Source organism: Heterodontus francisci, chromosome 29, assembly GCF_036365525.1.
Source record: "Heterodontus francisci isolate sHetFra1 chromosome 29, sHetFra1.hap1, whole genome shotgun sequence".
Taxonomy (NCBI): domain Eukaryota; kingdom Metazoa; phylum Chordata; class Chondrichthyes; order Heterodontiformes; family Heterodontidae; genus Heterodontus; species Heterodontus francisci.
In genome coordinates, this window is record NC_090399.1 from 10356668 (window position 1) to 10373122 (window position 16455).

General features: G+C 41.6%; 1 protein-coding gene across 4 annotated transcripts in view; it reads right to left on the bottom strand.

The window, feature by feature from the left end:
- Window positions 1-638: 638 nt before the first annotated feature.
- Window positions 639-16455, bottom strand: part of LOC137346111 (V-type proton ATPase subunit G 2-like) — a 30671-nt gene continuing 14854 nt past the window's right edge. For 2 of the 4 annotated variants that reach the window (XM_068009417.1, XM_068009419.1), the window contains 4 exons: window positions 15335-15517; window positions 13634-13853; window positions 4558-4658; window positions 639-3235 (listed from right to left, as the gene is read on the bottom strand). In XM_068009417.1, the coding sequence (XP_067865518.1) occupies window positions 3062-3235; window positions 4558-4658; window positions 13634-13853; window positions 15335-15517 (678 nt within the window). In that variant the 3' untranslated portion in view covers window positions 639-3061. Of the gene's footprint in view, window positions 3236-4557; window positions 4659-8091; window positions 8381-10668; window positions 12574-13633; window positions 13854-15334; window positions 15518-16455 lie in introns of those variants that run through there. The other 2 variants (XM_068009420.1, XM_068009418.1) reach the window with 2 other exon arrangements.

Sequence of the window (16455 nt, forward strand, 5' to 3'; positions counted from 1 at the left end):
ACTTTCCAACTGAATTGCCCATTGAGCGCAGGACCCCAGTTTGCATGTTTAAGGAGCCCAACACCTGTTTCATGTGGGGACCTTAGACTACCAAAAGTCAGCCAAGTCAATACTGTCTCTGGCACATATCAGATCCAGATTGGGCAGAACACGAAATGTGGAGGCTTTTTGCTCAATTTACTGGCCAAAACAGGCAAAGCCAATTCATTGAATTTCTCCCCCGAGGCCTCATTTTATGAAAAGACCTGTTGAATGTTTAGTTGAATAATGGAGATGCTATGCAATAAGTGCAGAGCTATAATTGGTGTAGTTTCAGGTATTAATATAAGAACATGAGAAACTCCCTTTCTGCTCACTATACCTGCTCTGCCTCAGACATCAGTATGACTATTCATGAACATACCTTCAGCTGTACTTGTTGATCCTCCAGTTTAGAGAACCTTTTGAAATAATCAACTGCTTACCTGGTACCCAGCTGTGGTATGGAGGTGTGTGATAGCTCTCAGCAAATGCCACCGTGGGGCAGAACAGTGCAGGGAGGTTGCTTCCTAAATTAAAAGGCAAGTAGAAACATAAACTAAAATCACTTTACGTAATGCATTCCAAAGCAGCTATGCATTCAGGAACCACTCGAATAATTGGCATCCACTTATGTTTATTCACAGTAATTGTCATATCAACACTCACAGATTGGTTGAAGAATTACTAAATACAATATTCTCCATATTTAAACACTGTACACCAAAATGACCGCAACAGCATCTACACTATGTGGTAACCAGTGAAAGAAATGTTAAAAGAACATCTCATATGTAAAATTGTTGTAACATTGTAAGTTTCACAAAGTAACACTGTAACTCCAAAACATGTGCCCTTTCAAGAAACACAGTGAAAGAGAACTTTATTATTTTCATTGGGCTAGCAAAACTAATCTGTACTTTCGTTTTTAAACGATTGTTCTTCCTGCCACAGTGTCTTAAGCCACACCACAAAAATCAAGATCTAAAACTGCAGCAGTTGATAGTGGCAAAGGAGATTAATAATGGCATCGATGATGTCGCCAAAAGTGAATGTTTATTGGTGGAAAGCAATGGAAAACTAAATCATATCGGAATAAAACATGGCCCACATGCTCCCTTGGGAATTTAAACAAGATCTAGTTTGTACTTGTAGTTTGTGATATTGTCAACCTTGTTACCACCTTGAATATGTGACAATCATTTGCCATTCTCTGTGTCACTAATGGAAGTACTGACTAAATATGTAATCATCAAGTTTTACTGTTCATTTATCATTCCTTTCAAACACTTTATGCACAAAGTATTTTGTTCTCTAGTATTTTTCCAAAAGTGTAATACTTGTTCTTGCATAAGCCATATGCTGATAATCTTTCTTTTAATATTGTGTTTCTCTGCAGCAACCTCTGCATATGGCCCGTTGACTGTTGCTCATTACTGACATCCTCGGCAGCCAACTCAAACTAAATATCAAGGCCCAAGCTAATGGGAAAAAGTATCTTGTAAGTATATTAAATATGAATGTAAGGAATGGATTATAACAAGTGTGGGGATTCCTTGTTCGGTTGGGCCTGTAGGTGTATATAATAAGTTTTTGAAATTCAATCTTGGGATGTAAGTGTCGCTGGCAAAGGCAGTATTTATTGCCCATCCTAATTGCCCTTGAGAAAGTGGTGGTGAGCCGCCTTCTTGAACCGCTGCAGTCCATAGAACATAGAACAGTACAGCACAGTACAGGCCCTTCGGCCCACGATGTTGTGCCGAACCTTTAACCTACTCCATCTGGTATAGGTGCACCCAAAGTGCTTTTAGAGAGAAAGTTTCGGGATTTTGACCCAGTGATAGTGAAGGGACGGCAATATAGTTCCAAGTCAGCATGGTGAGTGACTTTGAGGGGAACTTGAAAATGGTGGTGGTGTTTCCATGAACCTGCTGCCCGTCCTTCTAGGTAGTAGAGGTTGCGGGTTTGGAAGGTGCTGTCGAAGGGGTCTTGGTGAGTTGCTGCAGTGCATCTTGTATATAGTACACACTGCGGCCACTGTGCGGTCGTGGTGGAGGGAGTGAATGCTTAAAGTGGTGGATGGGGTGTCGATGGATTAGATTTTGTGCTAAGGCAGAAATGAATGACCCTGACCACCTGCAGTTACATTGTTATTTAAGGAGTTCAATGTGAAATAGTATTCATGATTTAAAACCGTCAAATACCTTTCATTTTAATAAACCAGGTTACTAGAACAGGTTTGTACTGCAGATGATAGGGTGGCTGGCTTGAACTCCAGCGTATTGCACGACAGAATGCGACTGCATCTACGATCACTTCAAATGCTATCTTCAGCTGTGCCACGGGGGAGAAGGGAAAGTCAGAAGGGAGACTTTTGGCCATCTATCAAAGAGGAAAGTTACAATGTAAACCAGGAGATGGGGAGGAAGGAAATGTGCCACTGTGAACTGGGACAGGGCAGAATGGTACCAGCAGGAAATGGGTATGGATTCGATGGGCCGAATGGCCACCTTCTGTGTGTAATGACTCATGACTAAGAGTGACAAGTGAAAGAATGAAGAATGGTTCTGTGAATTGAGAAGCAGATGATTCATAAGCAATTTTAAAATAACGCAACAATGTGATTTCGCCCTGGAGAATCTGTATCTGCAATTTCTTTGCAAGAAATGAAGGAAAAATTCTGCAATTTAGCCACAATCTTTCATAATTCTTGAGAGTTCTTCGACATAAGGAACTGAATGAACTCCCACTTTTGAATGTTGATCTAAAAGTCGTGACATATGTGGTTTTGCTATCAATGCTGACTCTCTACATGCAGCACATTTTACACAACTTCCTGCATTCTGAATTGTTACCATGGACCAACTGAAATGGACACAATAATTTATAACGTACAATAGGTACAGGACAAATGGCGGAAGTAATGCTCCAGTTGATCACAACTTAGTCCATAAGGAGTCTGATTTCTCTGATGAGCGGAAAGCCTGTTAATGTTGAGGACCCTGTGATGGTGCAGTTGTGGATCATCGCATTTGATGCAGGCCTACATATTAATGCGATAATTGTGGTGAATTTCAGGCTTGATGTCGCACACCAGCATCAGCAGTTGGCGAAGGACCTTCTCCTTGTTGCGGTGGTGATTGGCCTGCATTGCCTGGATCTTCTGACGCGTCTGTTGCTCGACCTCAGCTGCCAGGTTACCCTGGGACCCCATAACCTTTGTCAAAAAGAGAAAAGGCAAAGGGACAATTAGGAGCAGACCAGGATTTGTAAAAGAGAGTTGAAGCTGAAATCATCCAAAGTTAATTCTGCTGTTATTTTCCTTGATGCTTTTCAAACACTCAAACTTCAAACTTGCCTTCTCACAAAAATAATTCATGCCAATTTTCTCCCTTTCTTACTTGAGTGGCCTTCCTGCCTTGTACACTTCCAAGGGTACCATTTGCCCTCAGATACATCATTCAAGAGACCATTACTCGTGCATGAGTCTTGTGACTGAATAGGGCTGGCTATTTGACTGGAGAGGCATCACAATCAAACTCAGTTCTCTCCTCGGAGCAATCAGCATATGAGGAAAGAAGAAGCAAGTTAACGATTCAGTACGACCCTTTGTCAGAACTGAGAAAAATGTTGTTTCCTTTCAGAGTTACATCTGGTGTGTTAACTTGTCTATTCTCTCCACAGATGCAAAATGGCCTGGTGTTTGTTTCCAGCATTTGTGTTTTTTTCTTGCTTTTTATCAAACCTTTTTGTCACTTGACATTTACGAGTGCAGTTCCAGCAGCAAGTTCTGGACTATGATCAATGAGGAGGAACACTCAAGTACCTTGTAGTATCTTTGTTGCAGTCCTAGCTCAGAGCTGCTAACTTAGCACAAGCTGGGGATGAAGTCAGTGCGTAAGACACTTACTCAATGAACTCATTGAGCTCCTGGGCTGCTTGAAACATTTCTCTTATAGAAACCACTAAAAATTAGTGGTCAAAATGGAGTGCATTCATGCTTCAATATGCTATGTGGTAGTGGAAGGTGTGTCTTTCTTTTGAACATTCTGGAGATGTAGGCATCACAAGCAAGCTTGCATTTATTACCCATCTCTATTTGCCCTGAGAAGGTGGTGGGCCTCCTTCTTGAACCACTGTGTATAGCTGTTTGATACAGCTGAGTGGCTTACTTAAGCACTTCAGAGGGCAGTTAGGCAGTGAACCATGTCAGTGTGGGACTGGACTCACAGATAGGCCAGACCTTCCAGGAACAACATGCTTCCTTCCCTAAAGGATATTCATGGACTGGATGGGTTTTTGCAATAATCCAAAAGCATCGTGTTCGCTTTTACCAATACCGGCATTTTAGTTTCAAACTTTCTTAAAACTGAAGTCAAATTTTCATTCTGCCAGGGTGGGTTTTGCGTACACATTCTCTGGATTCTGAGTTTAGGCCTCTTTTCGGCTCATTATTCTCCACAAGCAGGTGCTTCCCCATAAAGAAAGAGGGAAAATTCACTAAAGAGTCAACCCAAGCCATTCTCGCACAACGCTCACCGCTTCTTGCTTATGTCGGAAGTCCTTCTCCCTCTCCAGACGGTACTGTTCAATCTCACCCTGTGCTTCCTCCTTCGCTTGCCTCAGCCGCCGAGCCTTCCCTAAAACAAGAACAGTGGCTGCTCACTGGTTTAAATCTCACTAACCTTTCATTTACATAAATCTGAAGTCCAGTGACCTTTCATTCACATACATTTAAAGTGTGCAAGCTATCATTTAACTGATATTCAGTGGCAGTAACCTCTCATTTACAATGGGTTGAGTATAGTAAACTTGCATTTACTTTATTCTCCATACAGTAACTTAGGAAATTATCTAATTCTTAGAAATAGTAATTTCTCATTTATTGGATTCTGGACAACAGTAAATCCCATGGGGTCCTTTTTCTGGAATGCAGTTAAACTTCTCACTTGCCTAATTCTAATTCCACTTCTCTGCTCTTTCCCTGTATCCTATAATACTTTCCTTCTTATATATCATGATTAACTTAATGATAGGAGCCATTTACAATTCACAGAATTACATAATATATTCGTTATTTGAATAACCCATTGCTTAAAAAACCTCCCCCTTTATGCCTCTAGTACAAAAACTTAGTTCTTATACTTCTTTTACTAATACATTGACCAGTGGAAACTGTTCACCCTCAAAAATTAGAAAAAATCTTTGAGTTTCCCCACTGCGACTGTACTCCAGTGAATACAGTCTCAGTTTTTTAAAATTTCTCAGCCTTTCCACAAAGGTTTGTCAGAACTGTTTTTTTACAAGGTCTGCCGGCTGTACAGAGCATCATTGGTGGTAAGCCTGTAAATATCAGACTGAACACACCCATTTTTGGGGGGAGGGGTGTGCAAAAGAACAGTGCTTTAGCAATGTTGACAAACACATTAGGCACGAACCATGTGTGGTGAATTGGGAATCCTAATGGGGTGAACTGGGAATCTAGAGGTGCAGAATAGCCTTTCTGATTACTTCATATCAAAAATGAGTAATAGAAACCTTGCCACGAATAACAGATGCCCCTCTACATTGCTTTCATAGATCTCACCAAAGCCTTTGACCTCATCAGCAGATGTGGTCTCTTCAGACTACTAGAAAGATCGGATATCCACCAAAGCTACTAAGTATCATCACCTTATTCCATGACAATATGCAAGGCACAACTCAGCATAACGGTGCCTCATCAGACCTCTTTCCTATCCTGAGTGGCGTGAAACAGGGCTGTGTTCTCGCACCTACACTGTTTGGGATCTTCTTCTCACTGCTGCTCTCACATGCGTTCAAGTCTTCAGAAGAAGGAATTTTCCTTCACACAAGATCTGATGGCAGGTTGTTCAACTTTGTCCGTCTTAGAGCGAAGACCAAAGTACAGAAGGTCCTCATCAGGGAACTCCTCTTTGCTGATGATGCTGCATTAACATCCCACACAGAAGAGTGTCTGTCGAGACTCATCGACAGGATTGCGGCTGCCTGCAACAAATTTGGCCTAACCGTCAGCCTCAAGAAAATGAACGTCATGGGACAGGACGTCAGAAATGCTCCATCCATCAATATCAGCGACCCCACTCTGGAAGTGGTTCAAGAGTTCAACCTAGGCTCAACTATCACCAGTAACCTGTCTCTCGATGCAGAAATCAACAAGTGCACGGGAAAGGCGTCCGCTGCTATGTCCAGACTGGCCAAGAGGGTGTGGGAAAATGGCGCACTGACACGGAACACAAAGGTCCGAGTGGTTCAAGCATGTGTCCTCAGTACCTTGCTCTACTGCAGCGAGGCCTGGACCACGTATGTCAGCCATGAGCGACGTTTCAACTCATTCCATCTTCGCTGCCTCCGGAGAATCCTTGGCATTAGGTGGCAGGACCATATCTCAAATGCAGAAGTCCTCGAGGCGGCCAACATCCCCAGCATATACACCCTACTGAGCCAGTGGCGCTTGAGATGGCTTGGCCATGTGAGCCACATGGAAGATGGCAGGATCCCCAAGGACGCATTTTACAGTGAGCTCGTCACTGGTATCAGACCCACCGGCTGTCCATGTCTCTGCTTTAAAGACTTCTGCAAACGTGACATGAAGTCCTGTGACATTGACTACAAATCGTGGGAGTCAGTTGCCAGTGATCGCCAGAGCTGGCGGACAGCCATAAAGGCGGGGCTAAAGAGTGGCGAGTCGAAGAGACATAGCAGTTGGCAGGAAAAAAGACAGAAGCGCAAGAAGAGAGCCAACTGTGTAACAGCCCCGACAACCAATTTTATCAGCAGTGTCTGCCACTCTAGAATTGGCTTTTATAGCTTCTCCAGGCGCTGCTTCACAAACCACTGACCACCTCTAGGTGCTTACCCATTGTCTCTCAAGACAAGGAGGCCAAAGAAGAATGAAAAGGAAGACTTGCATTTATATAGCACTTTTCATGACCACTGGACATCTCAAAGCGCTTTACAGCTAATGAAGTACTTTTGAAGTGCCGTCGCAGTTGTAATGTAGAAAACGTGGCAGCCAGTTTGCGTACTGCAAGTACCCACGAACAACAATGTGATAATGGCCAGATAATCTATTTTTATGATGTTGATTCATGGATAAATATTGCCCAGGACACCGGGGATAACTCCCCTGCTCTTCTTTGAATAATAGCGTTAAAAGAAATAGAGGCTTGCATTTATATAGCACCTTTCATGGCTTCAAGACATCCCACAGTGCTTTACAGTAAATGAAATACTTTTGAAGTGTAGTCACTGTTGTAATGTGGGAATGTTGTGATGACAGACCGAAGGTCACAAATTCAAGAATGATGACAAGGACTGAGACAGTTTTTTCTCAGAAGGGACTCAGAATGATGCTCTTGCATACTCTCTGCTGGCTAATTACAGAGCAATACAGGCCGAGAGGTTTGCCTGAATGCCACTTAGGTCTTCAAATAGTATACATGTAGGGTTGAGGGAATCTTAAAAACAATGGGGAAGAAAATAACAAATTAAACATATATATGGGTAAATAGATAATTTATTTAAAAAAGAAAACAAGGTAAGTTCCATATCTTAACCCTGATGTTATCTGGACAGTATGTCAGTTCACAGTTCTGGCAGATCTCCAGAACAGCACAAATCTTTTAATCCTTGTATTTCCTGGACGGAAGGTTGACACTGAAAGATATCATTAAGGGAACAGATTGCACAATTTTATAGCATTCATCCTTAAAAGATACTTAATAAACCCAAGCGTATATGCTAATGTTTCAATCAGAGGATGCTGTATCTGAGAAATCTAAGCCAGTCAGCTTTAATACAATATTATTTTATATATAAAATGGTTATTTTTAAATTCAGTTTAATTTTTAATCTTGTTCAAATTATTAATCTGCCCTATTCCAAATGCAAAAAACCCTCCAGATATTAGTCTTTCAGGTTGTGATAACGTAGGAGCAGACATTCATAGATAAGACATAAAGAAGCCATTAGGAAAACACAGAAAACAGGTGCCATTTTAAAACTGTATTATACCTCAAAGACTAGACAGAATAATTACAAAGATCTTACGTTTCCTGGCCTCAGCAACCTTCTCTGCAGCTCGTTTCTCAGCATGGAGAAGCTGCTGTATTCCCTGTGACTGGCTGGCCATTTTATTTTCTCTCTGTGTTTCTGCCTCTCCTCCTCGATCAGGTACCAGATGAGGTTGAAAGATTCCTCTGGGTCCTAGTGCTTGCTCAATTCAGACTGGCTGCCGCAGATTGCAAAGGCAGACCATATGTTTTTTCCCCCAGGGAAATGCTTGTTGGACACTAAAGGCTTTTGTACTGTAGTACACAAATAAATGCCAACATTGTCACCAATATGATCAAGCTGACAATGTAGTTGCATATTCCTTTGAATCTAGACTGTCAAGAACTCATTTAGTTGTTGAAGATGATTAAAGGATTTAATAAGGTAACTACAGAGAAACTATTTCTTCTGGTAGGAAGGTTGGGGTCGGGGAGGGTTGTGGGAGAGTCCCGAGCAAGGCGAGAAATCTTATAAAGCAAGGCAGTTCATGCGTGATGTCAGGAAGCACTTCTTCGCACAAAGGGTAGTGGAAATCAGGAACCACCCCCCCAAAACCTGTTGATGTTGGGCATCAAATGAAAATTTCAACACTGAGTTTGATAGGCGAGGATGTTAAGGATTATGGAACCAAGGTGGGTAAATGGGGTTAAGGTACAGATTGGCCATGATCTAATTGGATGGTGGACCAAGCTTAAGGATCTGAAAAGCCTACTGCTGTGTTGTTTTGGAAGACATTTCTGACCTGTGTAGTGTTCTGACTCTCTCCACGTCTTCAAAAGGGAGGAAGAGGAAGAGATCGCATCTTAATGATTTAACAGTTAACGCAGGCATGATCAATACAATTTCCTGGACTGCTTTCTATTGCTTGAGGTGGTGGAGAGGAATTTTCCAGATTTTGTTTTCCCTTCCTGGCCCTGGGTTTCTTTTTCCTGTTTTTTGCTTGCCTGTCGTAGCATTGTCCAGGAGACACCAAGACCCCATGATTGGCTGGGTCTCCCAGTGACAGGCCCTATAGGCCCATATGTTAATCCATCATTCCCTAAATATCCATATATATGTCTATTGCATTCCCTTCATCTTTTTTTAATCCTTTCATGGGACCTGAGCATCACTGGTAAGGACAGCATTTATTTCCCATTCCTAATTGCCACCTTCTTGAATAGCTGCAGTCCATGTGGTGTAGGTACACCCACTGTGCTGATAGGAGGGGGCGTTCTAGGATTTTACCCAGCGACAGTGAAGAAACGGCATTTTACGTCTTACTCAGGATGGTGTGGGGCTTGGAGGGGAACTTGCAGGTGTTCCCATGCATCTATTGCCCTTGACCTTCTAGGTGGTAGAGGTTTGGAAGGTGCTGTCGAAGGAGGCTTGTTGAGTTGCTGCAGTGCATCTTGTACATGGTGCACACTGCTGCCACTGTGTGCCCTCATTTTCTTAAGACTTTAGTCAGGCACACCCAGCCCTTTAGAAATATATGCTGAAGGTTCCTAGCTAGTCTATGTGTTTTAAGTATTCATTAATTTCATTCCTTATTGTAGAAGTTCTGGACGTTTAACCACAATGAAGAATAGGCCTGTAAATTTACTGCCTTGTCCTTTTACCCTTTCTCAAACAGGGATGTTATATTAGATCCCAGTTCTTTGTTATAATTATATAAAATACTCTAGAAAGAAATAAACTACACATTATACTGTGGCAATTTACTGTTCATTCATGTATTTCATTTTGTGGTGGCAGACAATTAGATGAGTTTCAATGTTTCAGTAAGCATGGGTGGTTTACTGAGGTACAGACTGGATCATAGCTGCAATATGGCAGTGTACACTATAACTTCCGCAGCCTTGTGCAACTCTCACTTTGTGGCTGTAGTTATCTCTTACTTATCACGTGGGCTCAGTTTTATCTTAACATTTTAGTAACTCATTGTGCAGAGTTGGGGGTCTCCAGCAAGGCCAGTATTTACTGCCCATCCCCAGTTGTGCTTGGTCCAAAAGGTAGGTTTTAACAACAACTTGGCACTTGTGTAACTCCTTCAATGTAGTAAATATCTCAAGGCACTTCAACAGAAATGGGAAATGGTGCCACATAAAGAGATATTAGAAGAGATTATAATAATGTCACTAGACTAGTAATCCAGAGGTCCAGACTAATGACCGGGGAACATGAGTTCACATCCCACCATGGCAGCTGGTGGAATTTAAATTCAGTTCATTAATAAACTCATGAATTAATTAAATCTGGAATTGAAGGGTCGTCTCAGTAATGGTGCCATGAAACTATTGTCGACTGTTCACGAATGTCCTGCTCTGGCCTACATGTGACTCCAGACCCACAACAATGTGGTCAACTCTTAAACTGCCCTTTGAAATGGTCTAGCAAGCCACTCCCTTGGCAAGGGCAATTAGGGACAGGCAACAAATGCTGTCCTTACCAGCAATGGCCACATCCCATGAAAAATTAAAAAACATGGCTCGGTCAAAGAGGTACAGCTGGACCCTTTGTTGTGCTTAGCAACATTAGTAAAATGAAAAACTGCTAGAGAGAGAGAGCATGCTACAAGCAAGAAAGGACACGTTTTAGGAAAGTTATGAAAATTTATTTTACAAATAATTGGATTGCTTGGAAAACAGTAAAAATCCAAAAGCACTCATTTGCATTTGCTGTAGTCAGTCTTGAGCTTCAGCTCTTTATTCAAAAGGTTTCAACATAGTGCAATATTCTTCAGAGATAATCTAGAGCACTTGCTGGCTACAGTAAATAGAATGTAGTAAAATGTGTACTAAAACTCATTTATACTTGTATCATTGAACAGAGGGGATCTGAGCCTAGATATTGGGCAGGGTCCTCAATCTTTTAAGTAGACCCATTCTCTGTTCCCACTATCAATATTAATTTAAGGATGCTATTCCTATGCTGGAGAGAAAAACATCTTATGCTCTGGAACAATAATATAAATCTTTTCAGTGGACATACTAAAAAATATTGTCCTCTGATTAAATATAAAAATCAACTACCTAGTCAAGTAAAACTCGTCATTTTTCTCTTGTAGGTTACAGTTTTATTTTTCCCCCTCTTGCTCTCAGTTAAAGAACTGACTTTTCCTGAATGCACTGATAACTGGAGGTACAGTTCCATGGGCACTGGCAACATCCTGGTACCAAAATGGGCACTCATCACATGCAGGCCTAGACAGCAACATTAGCAGGCTATTTAAAATGGCATATGTTGCATCCAAGACTCACCCTACTATCATTCGACATCCAGACCTGTACACATTTGGGCAAGAACTATTGACTGATGAGAACTACTGGCTTGCAGTCAGGAGCAGAAACCATGGCTGATTGTTTGTATCTCTCACAGCAGCCAATTTTAGAGCATTTCCTCCATCACCCTTTGCCAAATGCCCCTAACCCCTCATGGAGCTGAGAGGACAATCACAAGTCAGTGTGTCTCAGATTTAAAATATACACAACTTTATTCCGAAGATTCAGTCTGCTCAGCAGATGTCACTCGAGGAGCCCAGCCTCACGTCCATAGACCACAGGGAAATGAGAAAGGCCACCTGACCCATCTAACTCAACTGGCAATGCAGCAGCTTCGAGCACTTTGATCTTTCTCCTACAGGAATTGAAAGGCCATGTGGTCCAAATGGGGTATTCTTGTCGTCTTTCTAAAAGGTTTCTCCTACTGGGCCACATCTTTCGCTGATGCTTGACTTGGGCCCAACGTCAATAGTAAGGACCTAGGACCAAGTAGGGAACCTCATTCTCATCAAGCCAGAAACCCAATGCTGCAGTCACATTTTTTGACATACTGACAAATTCACCCAACTAACCACAATTTTATTAATAAAGTATTTAAAAAGTGCAGATTTAGCAGCAGTTTCAATACAGCCCTGATGATCAAGTAGAAAAAAAAAAGGAAGGTTCTCAAATCAGTTAAAGGATGGGGTTGGCCACAGGTACAAACATTTCATGTTGCACATCCATTGCAGTCAGGTGACAAGTCCAGATCTGTTGCTCATCATTAAGTTAAGGAGGAATAAATATGTTCTGCACAGAGAGAGAATAATAAAGAAGTTTGGAGTTTTACTACATTGATTTCCACTGAAAGTATAGAAAACCCATTTTAACCAAAGTAATGGAAAGCTAGAAATTTGTGTGTTGGTGTTGCAAGAGATTCTCCTTCCCAATGTGGTTCATTAAGACTCAGTCAGATCACAAATCCATTGCTCATGGAGGTTCCCAGGTGAAAAGACGAGGCACCAAAGCTCTTAATCAATACGAATCTTCACGAATGAAATAGATTCTGTTATGTCTATGAGGCCCTTCTCATAAACCAAGTAGATGTATTGCTCATTGCTTGCGTTGTTGGAGGTAGTCATAGCAGAATAGCCGCTTGGGCCATGCCAGATTATCATTTTTTCCTTTACCCATGACTTTCCATTATCATAACTCCATCTAAGGGTCAGATTTACACCTAGGAATTAAAAGAGCAGGAAAAATATAAAATGAATTGAAAAGTGCGCATACTGTAATTAAAACAGATGGACAATATTGGAGCTATGTCCCAGATCTTGCTTGAGCAGCATGCTTCAGTTAATCATTACCCCCTCACCCTTCACTCGAAATATATTTTCCCTCTAAGTTGCTGAAGTGTGAGCAGATAAAGGTGCAGTGACGGCAATGTGCATCTTAGTGAACAATGGGACCAAGATATTATCTCCTTAAAAATCAGATTTAAGGATTGAAGAAACAGAGAAGGAAATTTGTTGAATTAGAATCAAATTAGGTGCAGGAAGAAATGCAAGGAAAGAATAATTGTTCTGAGAGAGTGAGAGACAGAAAAGGTGAAGAAAAAAATAAAATACTTTAAATTTAAAAAATCTCTTAATTTACTACTTATGGGAATGATATTCCACCATTTAAATTGTTCCCCCTCAACCAGCATCACTAAAAATAGATTAAATGGTCCTTTTCTCACTGTTTGAGGGAGCTTGCTGTTCACAAATTGGCTGCCGTGTGTCCTACATTACAGCAATGACTCCACCTCAAAAGTGCTTCGTTGGCTGTAAAGTGCTTTGGGATGTCCTGAGATCATGACAAGCACTAAGAAATGTGAGTTCTTTCTTTTGCACTGATGTAGGGAAGCACAGAGTGCTCATTATTTCATATTGTTGCATGATGACAAGTTGTACTGATTGAATTAAGTAAATCTGATTACTATTGTGGCTCTATACATTCACTTGCTGTGAAATGGAGCAGCTCAATGATTTGCATGTGGCTTCACTTTGACAAATCTTTCCTCGATCCACTTTCAAAAGATTGGGGAGGTGCAAAGGGCACAAGCAAGAAACATGTAGATCACAAGAGGGAAGATCATTTGATTTAACTTCACAGTCATCAGACACAGGATCCTTTGCCCGGACTGTATTCTGTATGCTTTGCATGGATGCTAGGCTGTACCCAACCCCAGAGAAGATACAAATGGGATGGCATTCACAACGTCAACAACTGCCTACCAGAAGTATGGAACTCACGTTTGGATGGGTTTGCAGGATTACTGAAGAAAACAATGTTGTTGTTGACTAAAGCTCCAGCGGCTACAGCTGGGTCTATCAGAGTTTCGTCAAAGGTCACGCTTTCTATTGGCAAGGACTCGCACGCATCATAGCTCGTCACTATTATCCGGCAGTGACAGTGGTAAAAATTCTGATTCCTTGCGTTAATCACCACAGAACCATCCGGTAATTCATAGGGCTTTAAAAAGAACACAAACATGATATTTGATGGAAGTAAAAAAAAAAAAATCAACCTAATGATCACTGCTGAAAGAGGAACTGTGCCCAATTAACCCTGCATTGAGGAACTGAGCAATTGTTGATCATAAGAGCATAAGAAATAGGAGCAGGAGTAGACCATATGGCCCCTCGGGCCTGCTCCGCCATTCAATAAGATCATAGCTGCTCTGACCTTGGTCTCAATTCCACTTTCCTGCCTGTTCATAACCCTGGACTCCCCGATAGTTCAAAAGAATTTCTCCATCTCATCCTTGAATCTATTCAATGACCCAACCCCCACTGCTCTCTGGGGTAGAGAATTCCAAAGATTCATGACCCTCAGAAGAAATTCCTCCTCATCTCCATCTTAAATGGGCAACCCTTATTCTGAAACTGTGTCCCCTAGTTCTAGATTCCCCCAAGAGGGGCAACATCCTCTCAGTATCTACCCTGTCAAATCCCCTCAGAATCTTATATGTTTCAATAAGATCACCTCTCATCCTTCAAAACTCCAATGGGTATAGGCCCAACCTGCTCAACCTTTCCTTATAAGACAACCCCTTCATTCCAGGAATCAGCCTAGTGTGAACCTTCTCTGAACTGCTTCCAATGCAAGCATATCCCTCCTTAAATAAGGAGACCAAAATTGTACACAGTCTCACCAATGCCCTGTTTTAGAAAGACTTCCCTACTCACATCTGTTAGATTCACATAAAGAATAATTTCTCTATACCAATATCAGCACTCTTACCTTGGAGTTAGAAAGGCATGCATTTAAGACCCACTCCAGAGAGACTTGAGCAAATAATCCAGGCTGACATCCCAGTATTGCACCGTCAGAGATACTGTCTTTCAGATGAGATATTAAACTGAGGCTCCCCCCACCATTTGGGTGTAAAAGGTCACACCGCACTACTTTGAAGAGCATGGGAGTTCTCCCCGGTATTCTGGCCAACATTTATCTCTCAACCATCACTGTAAAACAGATTTTCTGGACACTATTGCATTGCTGTTTGGAGACTTTACTGTGTGCAAATTGGCTGCACATTTCCTACAACTACAACACTGACAACACTTCAAATGTATTTCTTTGGCTGTAAGGCACTTTGGAAAATTCAAGATTTTGAAAGGTGCTATACAAATGCAAATCTTTCTTTCTTCTAGCACTGGGAGGGGGTGTATTCAGACTTTGCTGAGATCATCCTATAGTGCAGCACCTTTGGCCACATAAGACTGCATTGCTGACTGCTGTACTTGTCAATGTAGGCTGGACTGCCCTCCTTGGGTTCCCCGATCATCTCGCTGAGCCTGCCAAAGATTCTGAGCCTCAACATTTTAAAGTTGAATTTTCCAGCACATGCATAGACTTCTTCCCTCACCCCCAAAGTATTGGCCACTTCACCTGTTCTTTTATCAGAAATTCTTACATGACACATAGGTCAACTGAAAGGAGGTCGTTACCTGGTTCTCATCTGGGTTGAAGTCACTGAATTTCTTTGGCTGATTATATGGAATTCCCTTCAGACTCCCTCCATTCCTCCAGGTTTTGCCATGATCATCGCTGAAAAGACAGAATATTCCATCTTCCTCAATCGTTCCATGCCCACAGGCGATCAAACGGCCTTTCTTTGGATTGTACTTTTTCTAGGGAAAGGAATTTCTGTATTGTGAGAAAATGACCGGAACTCTAGGGATGTGCAAGCACGGCTTACTGGGATTGAAATGAGTTTTGTGTTAATGCCAGAAAGGGCGGCGTGGCATGGCATTAGCCACTTGTTATACGTCCCGCACAATGTTAAATTCCATTATCTGCAATGGGACCAACTATTGGGTCAGTTGTATAACCGGCAGTCAATGCCATACTGCCTGACTACCCCCCTCAAGATTATTTCCTACCCTACAAATTTTAAGAACACAGCCAAGCAATTACTGCTGGCAATATTAGTAAACGAACATGACGCTTTTATACATATCTTTGTCCACTATTGTAACTAAGGCATTTTATTATTCTTACATTATAGTTGCATCTGAACTTGTCTTCCAGTTGAACACTCAATCAGGCCCATATACTGTCCACAAGGAGCATTGCAGCAGTTTTGAGAATTTATTTTAATGATTGATTTTTTTGTGCCCTTTAGTTGAGGGATGTCAGTTGTGTGCAAAGGAGCACTTTTTAAAATCTGCCACACATTAGGAGCTGAAACAACTCTTTCTGCTCATCCCCAATCTTTCTTACCCATTGTTCACACCAATGGGCAGCTAAATGAAAGTTTCCATTCCCAGTACTATACCTCTTACTAATGTTGGAGCGCAAGTTGCACAAAAGTGTGCCTAATAAGAGTTAGGTTCACATTGCCTCGAAATTATTTTAGGATCTTTACAGTTAGCATTCAGCGTCAGATTCGAATACAGTTAAGGTTAAAGGACAGTCAGGTCAAGTTTCCACTCATCTCTGCTAGTTATAGCAGACCAATCAGGACAGGATCGACCGAACCAGCGCAAAAGCTCAGGGAATTTTTTTTTTTTTTAAAACTTTTAAGCGAGTTACACCCAAAACCACTTGCACTCATGTTTTCCACAAT